Below are 13,750 nucleotides of genomic sequence, written 5' to 3'. Positions count from 1 at the left end.
GTTACATTATGGAGATAAGCCGTCTTTTTTTTAGTGAAAAATGGTAATCTTACATATGTTTAATGTAGTATTTTCATTTTTCTTTTTTTATGTTTACATATATTTATTATTTTCGAAATTATATATAATGTTTTTTGTTTTTTTTAATAAAACGCTAATGTTACATTGTGGAGATAAGCCGTCTTTTTTTTTTAAGTGAAAAATGGTAATTTTACATATGTTTAATGTAGTTTTTCCATTTTTTATGCTGTATGTTTACATATTATTTATAATTTTCGAAAATTAGTAATATTAAAATGTAAAACTATATTTGATGCCACGTGTTATCTTTCGGGAGAAGTTTTTTTTGCTGATGTGGACGCTCAATGGAACCTCAAAAGGTCCATTTTATTAGTAAGGATTAGGGTAGGGCGGGTGAGCAATTTAAAAAACGACTAAACATATTTCAAATTTTAGTATATATTTGAATACAGGTTTTTATATATAAGTGTTTTGTAATCTTTTGTATAAATCTTTAATATTGCAAAAGATTATAATAATAAGATATTATTTTTACATTGTGGAAAGAGATACAAATTTGATAGTGTTATCATTTAACCCAAGATGGCTCTCTTTGGGTTGCTTGGATAAAAAAGAACGTCATTGGCGATAAAATATTTTGGACAGCGGATTTTCGGAACTCGGGGAGTTGGATTTGGAAGCGTCTGATTAGTCTTCGCGACATAGCTCGTCCCCGTATTCACTGTCAAGTGGAATCGGGTAATGAGGCGCTCTTCTGGCATGATAACTGGACAGATGCTGGTCCTTTAATTTACTTGTCTGGTCCTTTGGGGCCGATGGTAACAGAAATTGACATCATGGCTACGGTCTCTCAAGCTGTGTCTAATAGCCAATGGACTCTTCCTCGTGGAAGGCACCTTATAGTCCGACGCATAAGAGATGCATTAACCAATCAAACTCCACCTTTTCCAAGCACCTCTTCAGATATTTTTCTTTGGCAAAATGGACTAAACGATGTTCCCTCTAAGTTCTCTGCCTCTAAAACTTGGGAAGGGCTTAATCCTCATCCGCCCTCTGTCTCTTGGCACGCGGCTGTTTGGTTCAAGCAGAGAATTTCCAAGCACTCTTTTATCACTTGGTCTGTTTGGTTCAAGCAGAGAATTTCCAAGCACTCTTTCATCACTTGGTTAATCATGAGAGAACGTCTTACAACAAGGGATCGGCTGCGAAGCTGGGGATTGCAGGTTCCTCCGGAGTGTCTTCTTTGTGGCTCGTCTTTGGAATCACAAAACCACTTGTTCTTTGATTGTTCTTTCTCCAGGGATGTGTGGTCAGCCTTCTTCACGCATCGGTCGTTGTCTCCGCCTTTTCTAATTGCCGATATCATACAATGGGTTCGTGTCTCCTCACCCAATGCCAAACTCAAGATAATCTGTCACATCATCTTTCAGGCAGTCCTTTATTTTTTGTGGAGAGAAAGAAACTCCAGACTCCATTCAGGGACTCCTAAACCGGTCCAAATTTTAGTCAAAGAGATTCAACTGTTGTTACGAGCGGAGCTTTCTAGTTTGGATCAACTTTCAACCAGGGCTAGGAACAGATTGCAATCTGCTCCTGCTAACTAGCATCAAGAAGAGAGCTTCATCTACACATGGTACAAATTCATACAATTATCCCCAACACAGTCCACGACTTGATTACCTAAGCTGCTGCTTCACTACTGTTTCATATTTTATGTACCACCTTAATTAATTGTCTTCTTTTAATATTCAGAGACAGAACAAATTCGTAAAATGATGTCCCTATTAGGACGGAAGAAAAAAAAAGAGTTATTTTTATTTTTGAGTTCTTAAAAATTGTGATCTTGAAACTTGGATTCTATATTTGGTATCAGAGCCATAGAAAATCATGAGCGAAATCATTCCAGCGACTGGTAAGGTAAAAGAAGGAGGAGGACCTTCATCTATAAAATGTCCCATGCTTAACTCAACAAACTATACTGTATGGGCCATGAGGATTAAGATCACACTTAAGGTGCATAAAGTCTGGGAAACAAAGAAGATGAGTCAAGGAATGTTGTTTCAATCAATAGCCGAGACTCTCATCTTTCAAGTTGGAGAACTTGATACGGCTAAAACAATTATGGGAAGTCATCAAGCCCAGACACGTAGGGACAGAGTGAGTAAAGCAAGCTAGATTACAAACTTTGATGAATGAATCTGATCGTATGGAGATGAAAAAATCAGAGAGCATTGATGATTTCAAAGGGAAACTATCTGAAATAGCTTCAAAGTGAGCCGCTCTACGAGCTAATATCGAAGAAGAAAAACTCATTAAGAAGTTTCTTCGAAGTCTCCCTCGAAAATATATATATCCATATTGTGACATCACTTGGGCAAGTATTGGATCTGAATACACAGAGTTTTGAGGATATCATTGGACGGTTGAAAGCAAATGAGGAACGTATTCTTGATGAAGATGAAAAAAAGAAGATCGAGGAAAACTAATGTATGCAAACTCGGAAGGACAAGCTATTCAACCAACTCCTTCCTCACATGAACAATCAAGTCATTTTGTTCAGGAGCAATCAAACCGTGACTACAACGATGATACGTATAGAATCAGGGGTCGTGTAGGACGCTTCTATAATAGAGGGAAAAGCCACGAACGGTACACCAGAGGATAAGATGCGTCAAGAATAACCTGTTTCCATTGCAATAAAATAGTTCACTTTGCATCTCACTGTCCGGATCGCCTACTTAAGCTACAAGAAGCTCAAGAAAATGATAACACGGATACACAAGAAACTTCTGAACTTATGATGCATGAGGTGGTGTTTTTAATCGAGAAGAACGTCTTGCCAAATAAATATGAAACTAATACTGGTGGAGAAAATGTCGGGTACCTTGACAATGGAGCCAGGAATCATATGAACAGAGATCGAAGATATTTTCCCACTTGGACAATACACTTACTGGAAATTTGGTGATGATTCACGAATAGACATCAAAGGAAAAGACACAATTTTGCTTACCGATATGAACAGATACTCAAGAAAGATGACTGATATATATTTTATTCCTGACCTAAAAAGTAACATTATTAGTTTGGGTTAGGCTACAGAAGCTTGTTGTGATATAAGGATGAGAGGAGAACATTTAACAATGCACGATCAGAATGAAAAAAACTACTTGTTACAGCTAAAAGGTAAAGAAACAGATTGTATAAGGTTTGCATGGGATTGAAGAATACAATGTGTCCTTACCTATCGACAGAATACGAGTCAAGCAAGTGGCATGCGCTGTTGGGGCATATAAATTTTGAAACTATAAAATCGATGATACAAAAAGTACTTGTGTTTGGCATCCTGAAATTTAACATCGAGAAGGAAGTATGTGGTTCTTGTTTACTCGGAAAAGCTAGACTGACGTTTCCTAAAGCTACCTCATACCGAGCCACCAAACAACTTGAGATGATACATGGAGACCTTTACGGTCCAATAACACCAAACACACTTGCCTGCAATAAATATATATTTGTTATCGTTGATGATCACACTAGGTATATATGACAATGATGTTGAAAAAGAAGAATGATGCGTTCAACAAGTTCAAGAAGCTAAATACTTTAGTGGAACAAGAAACATGGGAGAATATCAAAACTCTTAGAGCGGACAAAGGAGGTGAGTTTGTGTCTTGAGAATTCATTTTCTTGCGAGAGTTTCAGAATAAGAAGACATCTCACCGCACCATACACACCTCAACAAAACAGTGTGGTTGAGAAGAAGCATAATGTTGATTGAGATGGCGAGAAGCACATTGGAACACATGCACATGCCTAACTATCTTTGGGGAGAAGCCATACGACACGCTGCATACCTTCTAAATAGAATATCCACACGAGCCATTAGAAAAGACTCCATACGAAATGTTGCGTAAGAAGAAGCCAAGTATTAATCACTTGCGAGTTTTTGGATGTATCGGATATGCAAAGATAGAAGCAGCACGATTGAAAAGCTTGATGATAGGTCACACATGCTAGTGAATCTAGGGATGGAACCATGGTCAAAATCATTTCTCTTATACGATCCACACACTCGAAGAATAGTGGTAAGTCGAGATGTCATATTTGATGAAACAAGATGATGGAATTGGAATGTAGTCAAGTCATTGTCACATAATGATGAAAGTTTTACGATTACACTTGGACAATTTGGGAATCATGGCATAACTGAGATTGACAACAATGACCACTCCAAGATAGAACAAGCAGTCGACGAAGAAGAAACATATGACATTCTTGAATCGGATACCAAAGATTTGGTACCAATGATTTGGTACACGACGAAGAGATAGAGAATATACTGTCTCAGCCACAAGCTTTGAGAATATCAGAGAGACAAAGCAAAAGAACTAGTTATCTTGATGACTATATTCTGCTGGCCGAAGAACTTGGAGAAAAAGTACTATTGTACTTAAACAGTGAGCCAAGAAACTTTGGAGAGGCAAAAGAATCAAGAGAATGGACGCTAGCTTGTGAAGAATAAATATATCCTATATTGAAGAATAAAACGTGGATCCTAGTAGATCTTCCGAATGGAGCTAAATCCGTTCGTATTAAAATGGGTATCCAAGATCAAATTTAACTCTGATGAAAGCATTAACAAATACAAAGCTTGTCTCGTTGCAAAGGATACATACAACGCCATTGAATAGATTTTGACGAGGTGTTCGCCCCAGTAGCACGAATCAAAAGAATATGAATTCTAGTTAATCTTGCAGAAACAAACGGATGGACAGTACATCATCAAGATGTTAAAAGTGCATTCCTCCATGGAAAACTAAAAGAAATCGTCTATGTTACACAGCCAGAGGGATTCAAGAAGAAGGGATGTGAAAATAAGGTTTACAAGCTAAATAAAGCATCATACGGGTTGAGACAAGCACTGAGGCATGGGAAAATGCGCCAAAGAACCATTGGTCTATCGTAAAGTAGTGAATGTAGATCTTCTTGTAGTCGATGTGTACGTAGATGACTTGTTTGTGACTGGAGCGAACAAAAGGGTCATCGACGAGTTCAAGGAGAAGATGGGGACCAAGTTTGACATGAGTGACCTTGGAAAATTAACATACTATCTTGGTATAGAGGTATGTCAACATGAGGATGGAATATCTTTGAATCAGAAACGATATGCATCAAAGATGTTGGAAGATGCTGGAATGAACAAGTGTAGTCCAGTTCATACACCAATGAAACTCGGTTTGAAGATGTTGAAATCAGAGGACGAGAGAGACATTGATGCTACAATGTGTAGGAAGAACGTTCACTACAAGAAAATAGCTCTATTGCAACAGAAAAATTGCAACGTCCATTTTCATTAATAATTTGCTATGTTTATTGCAATATTTTTGCAATAATAAATATTCGCTATAGTTTCATTACAAATTTATTGCAAAACAACAACTATAACAGACGTTGCATATTTTTGTTACTAAATTGTAATTTTTTGCAACATAAACAAATATCTGGCAAAATTTGCAAGAAACATTCAACACTTTTGAATCATTGCTAATTTGCAAAAAAAAAATTAAAAATATTTGTGGCAAAAAATGTGACAGTGATTATATTTTTATTATATACTTTTATAGAAAAGGTTATTAGTTTTCAAATATTAAATATAAAATATAAAATATTAATACTGTATATTTAAACATGTACACTATATTTTTAAGTTTCAGATTCTTGAGATTTTGTTAATAGTTTTATTTTATGAATTTTATTTTGTTTTCGTCTAATATGGTACAATTTACTTATTCCTATTCAAAATAAAAGGAAATTAGACAACAAAAATTATTTACAAATTCTTTCAAAGATAATTATAAATTAAATATGCTATACGTAACATGTTTATCTCTTCTTATTTTTTCTTTAACTCAGATAAAAGATACGTCCAAGGTCTTTATCAAAAAAAAAAAAAAACCTTCTTCCAAATCATTAAGTGAAAAAAACTATGACACAAAGAAACTGATGCGGTCTTTGGGGCTGCCTTACATGATGTTCTTGTTGTTGTAGTGATCATCAACTACTGTTGTTGACTGGAAGTCTAGAACTCAAGATTGTATTCTCGGGTTGCTTAGTGTTGTTGTAGTTTTGAAGTCAAGATTGTAATGACAAGTGATGAGTCGGGTTTAAAGATACATTGGTATGTCTTGATGTAGTTTACTTGTTCTGTTTTGTTGTTGTAGTGATCATCAGCTACTGTTAAGAACTAACATCAGCTACTGCCTACTCTTTAGTGATTGAACATTATGTATGGCTCTTATTCAGATTTCTCATGGAATCACAAGTAAGTTATATTAGTTTCATATTAAAAGTTCTATATTTTTGTGTTTTTGTCTGAAAATTTATTAAATAGTCCACACGAAAGGAGCTTGTAACTACTAGAATATTTTTACTTTTTATTCAGATTTTCTTCACACCTTATATTTCATTTGCAGCTTGACTTTAGTTTGTTTAGAGAATATCATGCTAAAAAAGATATGGATATATCCAATATCGAGAGGTTTAGATTTTGTTGTTTCCATATATATATATATATATATATATATACAGCTTATATGGTGTCTTTAATAATTCAGTAAACTTCTGCATGTAGTTCTAAGAACGCAACTCATCTCCAGATGGAAAATGATGGTCAAAATCAAGGAGAAACCCAATGAATGTCTTAGGTGTTTTTAATCCTTCCAAAGTGAATGGATCATTGTGGTAAAAAGAAACGTACATATATTTATATACATCACGTTAAAATTTTAGTTGTGGTATATTTTTATTTTTGTCTATAGCCTTAAACGTGATTCCCTAATCACTAATGAGATAAGAACAATCATCCGATCTGATTTTCCGGGCCCGTATCAGAATTGGTCAGCTACACCGCAACATGTAAAAGATCCATGGTGGTACACATTTAAGGTATATCACTGAAACATTACATATACAAAAATATAAAACCGTGAGAATATATTTTTCTTGTTTTATGTTTGCTATGACTAAAGATCAAATGATGAGACTTTCATGAAAAAGGTGCAAGACATTTCCGAAGAGATGCAGATATCAAAGAAAGGCTGAGCAAACTTGAAGGATTGGAGAAGATGATAGCAATCTTTTGTCCAGCTATTCTGTCCACTGGTGTCAACCGTTAAGTTTCAGTTGGCTGCTTTAGTTATTTTTCTAAGTTTTTATTAGGTTTTTCTAAGTTCTTATTAAGTTTATCTAGCTTTCAAATTATCGCTGTTTTTTTCTCTAATAATGCATTGTTAAACTTTTTAATATATTTTTTATTTAATAGAGTTGGTTATTTGGCTTTTGTGTTATTATAAAATATATTTACTGTATAAACAAATAATCCATCTAATACTATTATAATAAAATACTGCAGTAATCATTTATGCAACAAAGTTAACAATTTACTAAATTTATTATATAAAAGTAATTAAAAAATTGCAACAACATTCACTAGATATTTTATATATCAAATTTTGTAACAATTTAAATTGCTTTGTTGCAGTAATACTACAAAATTGCAATATTAAATTGTTGCAAATTTTCTATGTTGTTTGCTACATATTTTGCGTAGCAATGATTTGCCACAATTAATATTGCACAAATATGTTGTAAATATACAACTAAGTTGTTATAAAAATGTTGTTGCAATAATATGACAGATATAGCTAATTTTGCAACGCATACGCTACAAATATAAATTTGCAACATTCAAACAGCAAGAAAATTAAATTTGTCACAATTTTATTGCAATTTCATATTTGCAACAATATATCATTATTGCAATAGAGCTGTTTTGTTAGTGGTTGGATGCTTGCGTTACTTACTATACACGAGACCCGAATTGTCTTTGTGCGTTGCAGTATTGAGTCGTTACATGCAGAGCCCAAGAAAGTCACATGGAGTTGCGATGAAACAGGTCTTGAGATACTTGCAAGGTAGTACCACTTATGGGCTAGTGTTCGAGCGCTTAACATCAAAAATACCTAAGCTTATTAGCTATTGCGATAGCATCTATAATGTTGACCCGGATGATGGTAGGAGAACGACTGGCCATATTTTCTATCTTGGTGAAATCCCTATTAATTGGTGTTCACAAAACATGATATGGTCGTGTTATCGTCATGTGAGGCTGAATTTATGGCTGGGACAGAAGCCGTGAGACAAGCGATCTGGCTTCAAGGTTTCTTAAGTGAAGGTACCGGCCAATCAAGTGAGAAAGTGGTGATACGGATAGACAATAAGTCTGCGACTGCCTTGACAAGAAATCTGATCTTTCATGGTAGAAGCAACCATATAGATACACACAAGGTTTCATTTTATAAGAGAGTGTGTGGAGAATGGGGAAGTATAAGTATAACATGTTCTGGGTGATAAACAAAAAGTATATATCTTAACAAAAGCTCTAGGGAGAATCAAGTTCAGAGAAATGAGAGACTTCATTCATTAGAAATGAAAGATTTGGCAACAAAGAGTTTCAAGCTTAAAGGGAAGAAAATGTTGGATTAAGCATAAAGATGACTTGAACGTCAAGTCATTCGATTCCTACCGAAATATGGTTTAAAGGTAAAAGGAAAGTTTATATTTTAAAGTTATCTAAATATTGGTTGACTAATGAGTTTAGGAGTTTCTAATCATCATATAAGGAAATCCTAGGATGTAGCATAACTTATGAGTTTAGCGGTTTGAGAGAGTTTAAGGTTTTGAGTTATTTTTCTTAATGATTAACGAGAAAGTTTTTCTTATTTGTGAGTTCTTACACATTCTATAGTTGGTTCAGTTAAAGGAGTAGGGAGAAAACAAAACCAATGAAACTTATCGAATGAGACTTTTATTCAGCGGTTGAATTTGTCTACTTTTAACCATTGACCAAGTCCAATAAGTTCTCGTTTGTCTTCTATGATATCGCAGTGGCTTGGCTTACCAATCAGAACCATTGTTTACCATATATATCATTACTTTTATATACAAATAGAAGAAACATAAAAAGGAAGATATTCAGAAGTTGTTTGGATTTTCAAAGATGTTATTGGATACAAAAGAAAAAAAAAACTATTACATTAATCAACCTCATTTTCCTTCTAGAGAGGAGAAGACATCATGTGTAAAGTTGTGTGATCATTTTTTTTTTGAGATGAATGTATAATTAAACATGTATTAATTTGGAGGATGAAACTTTTTGTAGTGTCGGATCGGAGGAGGTCCAATCAACAAATCAGTCACCACTTCCATTTCACTCTCCTCTGTGTCCAAGTCTTCTGATGTTGTTTTTGGTATTATTCCTCCTCTTCCCATCTCATACTTTTTTATTCACACATTCTCAAATTAATATTCTCGTATAATAAGAGGAGATAATTTCATAATGATAGAGCTATAGAGAACAGTACACCAATACGTTATTAAATATAGAAAAGTCATATGTTATAATCAATATATACCTTCTCCAGCAGCATTTTGTTTTCTGCAGTGAGGTTTCTCTCCTAAAACATTGAAAAGGAACCAGAGAATGGTTTAATTAGAAGACACAATTAGTACCTGATTTTTTTTTATCAAAATGAAAAAAGCTAGAGGTTTATGAGTTTTACCTTTTCTTTTAACTTGTCCAGTTCTTCACGCAGTAATTGGTACTGCAATTGAGAAATAAAATAGCTGCGGATAAATTGCTTAAACTGTTTATAAGATCTCTCTTACAAATACGGTCATTTGTTTCTAATCATTGACCCTTGAAACCATCCTATCTTACTTGTGCGTAATGCACATATACTTGCATGCATCCATGTGAGTGTATGGTATGGTCCTATGATTATTACCTTCAATATATGTAATATTTATCAACCCAACCACAACGTCATACTCTTAAATATCGAGCAAAGTAACAAAACTCTTATTCATCTTCATCTGCCAAAGTAAATGATCAGAGATATAAGTTACCTTTTTCGCTCTTATTTTGGTTAAGCTTCGCTCCAGCTGGTTTTCCAATTGTTGTAACTCCTCAATAGAAGATGCGTCGAGTCCTTCTCCTAGAAATTTGCTGTATTTTTTTTAAACATGATAATGTTATATATTTTATAAATAGACAATAAAATGTCCAATTTTACATTAATAGAATAAAAATTAAAAATTTTGGATTCAAGAACCGTTTTGAAATCTCAAGTTGTTCGATCTTTCTCGCTAAGCCATAGGTTTCGCCTTTTGCTTGCTGTAAACAGGTTTGATCATGTCAAAATAACAAACATAAAATTTATTGATCTATAAGAAAAAAGAGAAGCATTTTGTCAAATAAACAAATCTTTTAACCAAAATTGTAAGAATATAAATGATATAAACTTACGACTCACGTTCAATAGATAAAGTATAATTTTACATTTTTTCCAAGTGTACATACACAAAAAAGGCGGTATGAGTCGTCGTATGACCAATTAATTGAAGCGGAAAAACTAAAATGAATTATGATCGTTATTGATTAGTATGTTTGTAGCAAATGATCCATGCATATATGATATAAGTCTTTTTCTATGCATGTCTTTTTCTAAACGGTAAAGAATGAGCGGTGATAAAAAAAAAATTAAGTTAAAAATTAAAAAAAAAACACATTACCTGCGTGTTATCCTCCCTTTTATGGCTAGAGCCAAGATCATGTATTCGTTTCTGATATCGTTCTACTGTTTTTGTTATACTGAAAATTCCAAAAAGTCAAAATACAAGTCAATCTTACAAACCAAAAGAAATAAAATCAAATCGAATTACTGAGAACGAAAAAAATAAGGTATAAGTTTTTCAACAAACGCAAATAAAAGTGTATAAGTATTTCTATCATCTATATTTTATTTTTTAAATAAACATCACTACTTACACCTATATATAGACAAAGCTTTGAGGTAATAAAATTTGTTATCAATCATCTGCTGAAATTATAGAATAATGAAGATAAAGCCTCAATAACCATATAAATGATAAAATAAATTATGAAAATATAAGCAAAGAGATCTACATATGGATATGGCCTCATTATGTAATTAAAAAACTTGTTAACTATTTATGTTTCTTAAAAAGTGTCATTTTAGCAGTTTTTCATTTTTCGTGTAAAAATGCTGTTCTAGAATTTTAATGTAATTGTAAAATGTATTTCAGTCATTTTCTTATAGAGTGACACTTTATAAAACGAGGGAGTATATATGTACGTGGTTAAGCGTCTAGTTAATTGTGATTGACCAATCTCGGCTTTGCTATAAGAAACACTTTTTTTTAACACTGCTATAAGAAACACTTATCAATTGTTTTTTTGTCTAATAAAGTACGAACATATCATTAAAATAAACACATAATTAGCACACAGTATCATTTCCTATAATTTTTAAGGACGCAAAAAAAAAAAAAAAAATTATAGAAGAAGCATGAAAAGAATCAACATATTCTGATCTAATCACATGCTGATGACTCCTTCAGTATCTGTCATCACTGAGATAAAGGCCTTTGTACTATGTGGGTCAAAAGTGTAGCAAATGCCTATTTGTTGCCAGCATATACGTTACATGATACATGCGTCTACCATATACACAATAAAAACGAAGTGTACGATACAAACATTTATATTATGATCTAACTAGCGACGGTGGACGCGGTATAGCTATGTGTCTAACTGGTAATTATGGTCTCAGAGAATAAACTGGCCGTGTGATGATTATTTCTATAAAAAGCAATGTTGTTTTGGAATTTTAAAATCTCAAATTGTGAAGACTTTTTGTATAAAAAACATTATTATCAACTAATTTTCTTAATATTTTTAAAAAATTCCGTAAAAATTAGCCATTTTTGATCAGTTAACATTTGACCAAGCATCAATCGATATATGTGTCCATGATCATTCCTAGCTATTATGAAATTATGTACACATAGATGAGTTTAGAAAGAAAATGTTTTTTTTTTGGAACGAGAAGAAACTGTTTCAAAATGTATATACAGTCACTCACGTAAATACGTGCACATACGTGATAATTTATGATGCAATATTTAGCTTCTCATCAGTATCAGTATAGAAAACCATTGATTGATTGATTCACACACTATACATATATACATATATAGTAGTCTATAACCATCTTTTTACTTCAAAAATATATGTGCAAGTACATATTAATTCAAATTAACATAGACAGTACATGTGCTTTAGTATATATATATACACCTATTTATATATGTGTCTGTGTTGGCGCATGTGTGTGTAAATTCTACCTACATATTGTGTATATACACACACAAGCACACATATATAAGGGAGACACACCTCTATATGAGGAAATATTGTTTTTTTCCAAATCTGGTTAATAGGAACCAAGCGAAAATAGAATCTAGGCATCTACTTCATATGAGACTTTTTTTTTTGCCTTATTCAGTTAGAACACTATATGCTCAGACTTACTGTTACGTATGCAGATTTAACTACTTGAATATGAATATTTTTGGCTCTTCTTTGTTAAAAGTGATTACTTTAAGTGGCATTTGCAAGGAAACCGTTTACCCATGTGCGAACCACGTTTTTACCAATGTCTCGCTTTCATTTTTCTGATTTATCTGAATTTTGTTTTCTCTCTAAAGTTAAGAATTTTAATTTTAGCACACATAAACCAAGCTATATATCAGTCGATTGATCTACTAACTAGAAACAAAAAAGAAGTGGAGAAAGTAATCATAAAAGAAAAAAAAAACTATTTAAAAAAAACAACTAATTATGGATTTATATAAAACACCTGCTTGACGATTCATGACAAATCTACATATCATGATGCATAGATCGATATACAGCGAATGAGTACATTACCTGGAGGAGCTAGAAAACTCATAGAGTTTGCCTCTAGGAGAGAAGATAACTAGGGCAACTTCGGCATCACAAAGGACTGATAATTCAAAGGCTTTCTTCAAAAGTCCATTTCTTCTCTTTGAGAAAGTCACTTGCCTGCTCGTCGCGTTCTCTATCCTCTTCATCTCCGTCTTTCCCCTCACCATTCTTCTATGTCAATTAACCCTGATTTACAATCAACACCATGACTTGATTTTGATCTCTCTTCCCATGAGAATCAAATGACTAAAAGCTCAACCTAAGTACTGGATTACAGTAAAAAAAAAAATGAAATTACCCATGAAAGGAAACTATATGAAATACATTTTATTGAAATTTAAATTGAGATCAAGAACAATTCTGACCTACTATTTGAATAGAAGAGATCAATAACAAATTTAGACCAGATTTGAGGAAGGTTTACCCTCTTTGCTATTGTGTATTGATTTGTATCTCTAGGAGAGAGAGATGAGGGAGAGAAACGGGGATTGAGTATTTGGGAAGAGACGGCAAGAGAGAAGTGGAATATTATAGGAAACCCTAAATTTATAAAATTAGGAGACTAACAAAAACAAAATTAATAAAGAAAGTAAGATTTTTTTGATGCTTGAACTGATAATATTATTATCTTTGAGGGGTAATCATCTATCTTTTGCCATTTATTCTCAATGCCTATGATACCATCTATAACCCTAGACCAAAGTGCTTAATTAATTAAAGTATACATTGGTATACTTACATATGGAGAGCATTACACGATATCCGTTCTTCTTTTGGTAAAATGTGATATTGTAAGGGCAAAAAACATTGGTGGAGAATAAATTCCAATGCCCTGGTTAGTTTAATCATTCTATG

General features: G+C 33.2%; 1 protein-coding gene across 4 annotated transcripts; it reads right to left on the bottom strand.

Moving 5' to 3' along the window:
- Nucleotides 1-9,054: 9,054 nt before the first annotated feature.
- LOC106315888 (agamous-like MADS-box protein AGL14) lies at nucleotides 9,055-13,450 on the bottom strand. Of its 4 annotated transcripts, none has more exons than XM_013753722.1 (8): nucleotides 13,261-13,450; nucleotides 12,878-13,161; nucleotides 10,657-10,735; nucleotides 10,197-10,258; nucleotides 9,991-10,090; nucleotides 9,645-9,686; nucleotides 9,498-9,539; nucleotides 9,055-9,360 (listed from the first exon to the last, which is right to left on the bottom strand). In XM_013753722.1, exons 2-8 carry the CDS (start codon nucleotides 13,060-13,062, stop codon nucleotides 9,217-9,219), a joined length of 654 nt encoding a protein of 217 aa, XP_013609176.1. In that variant the 5' UTR covers nucleotides 13,063-13,161; nucleotides 13,261-13,450; the 3' UTR covers nucleotides 9,055-9,216. The 4 variants fall into 4 exon arrangements, with proteins under 4 accessions (XP_013609176.1, XP_013609177.1, XP_013609178.1 ...); XM_013753723.1 differs by having other exon boundaries at nucleotides 12,878-13,081; XM_013753724.1 differs by having other exon boundaries at nucleotides 13,320-13,449.
- Nucleotides 13,451-13,750: the final 300 nt, after the last annotated feature.

Source organism: Brassica oleracea, chromosome C9 (genome assembly GCF_000695525.1).
Source record: "Brassica oleracea var. oleracea cultivar TO1000 chromosome C9, BOL, whole genome shotgun sequence".
Lineage (NCBI taxonomy): Eukaryota > Viridiplantae > Streptophyta > Magnoliopsida > Brassicales > Brassicaceae > Brassica > Brassica oleracea.
Note: the sequence above shows the minus strand (reverse complement) of the source record. Positions and strands in the feature narration are given on the sequence as shown.

Excerpts from the sequence above, each read along its gene's own strand:
- LOC106315888 (XM_013753722.1), bottom strand. The coding sequence starts at position 13,062 with ATGGTGAGGGGAAAGACGGAGATGAAGAGGATAGAGAACGCGACGAGC. Across the intron at positions 10,259-10,656 it reads AAAGGGAGGATAACACGCAG|CAAGCAAAAGGCGAAACCTA; the intron begins GTAATGTGTTTT and ends ACCTGTTTACAG. Across the intron at positions 9,540-9,644 it reads TGGACAAGTTAAAAGAAAAG|GAGAGAAACCTCACTGCAGA; the intron begins GTAAAACTCATA and ends TCAATGTTTTAG.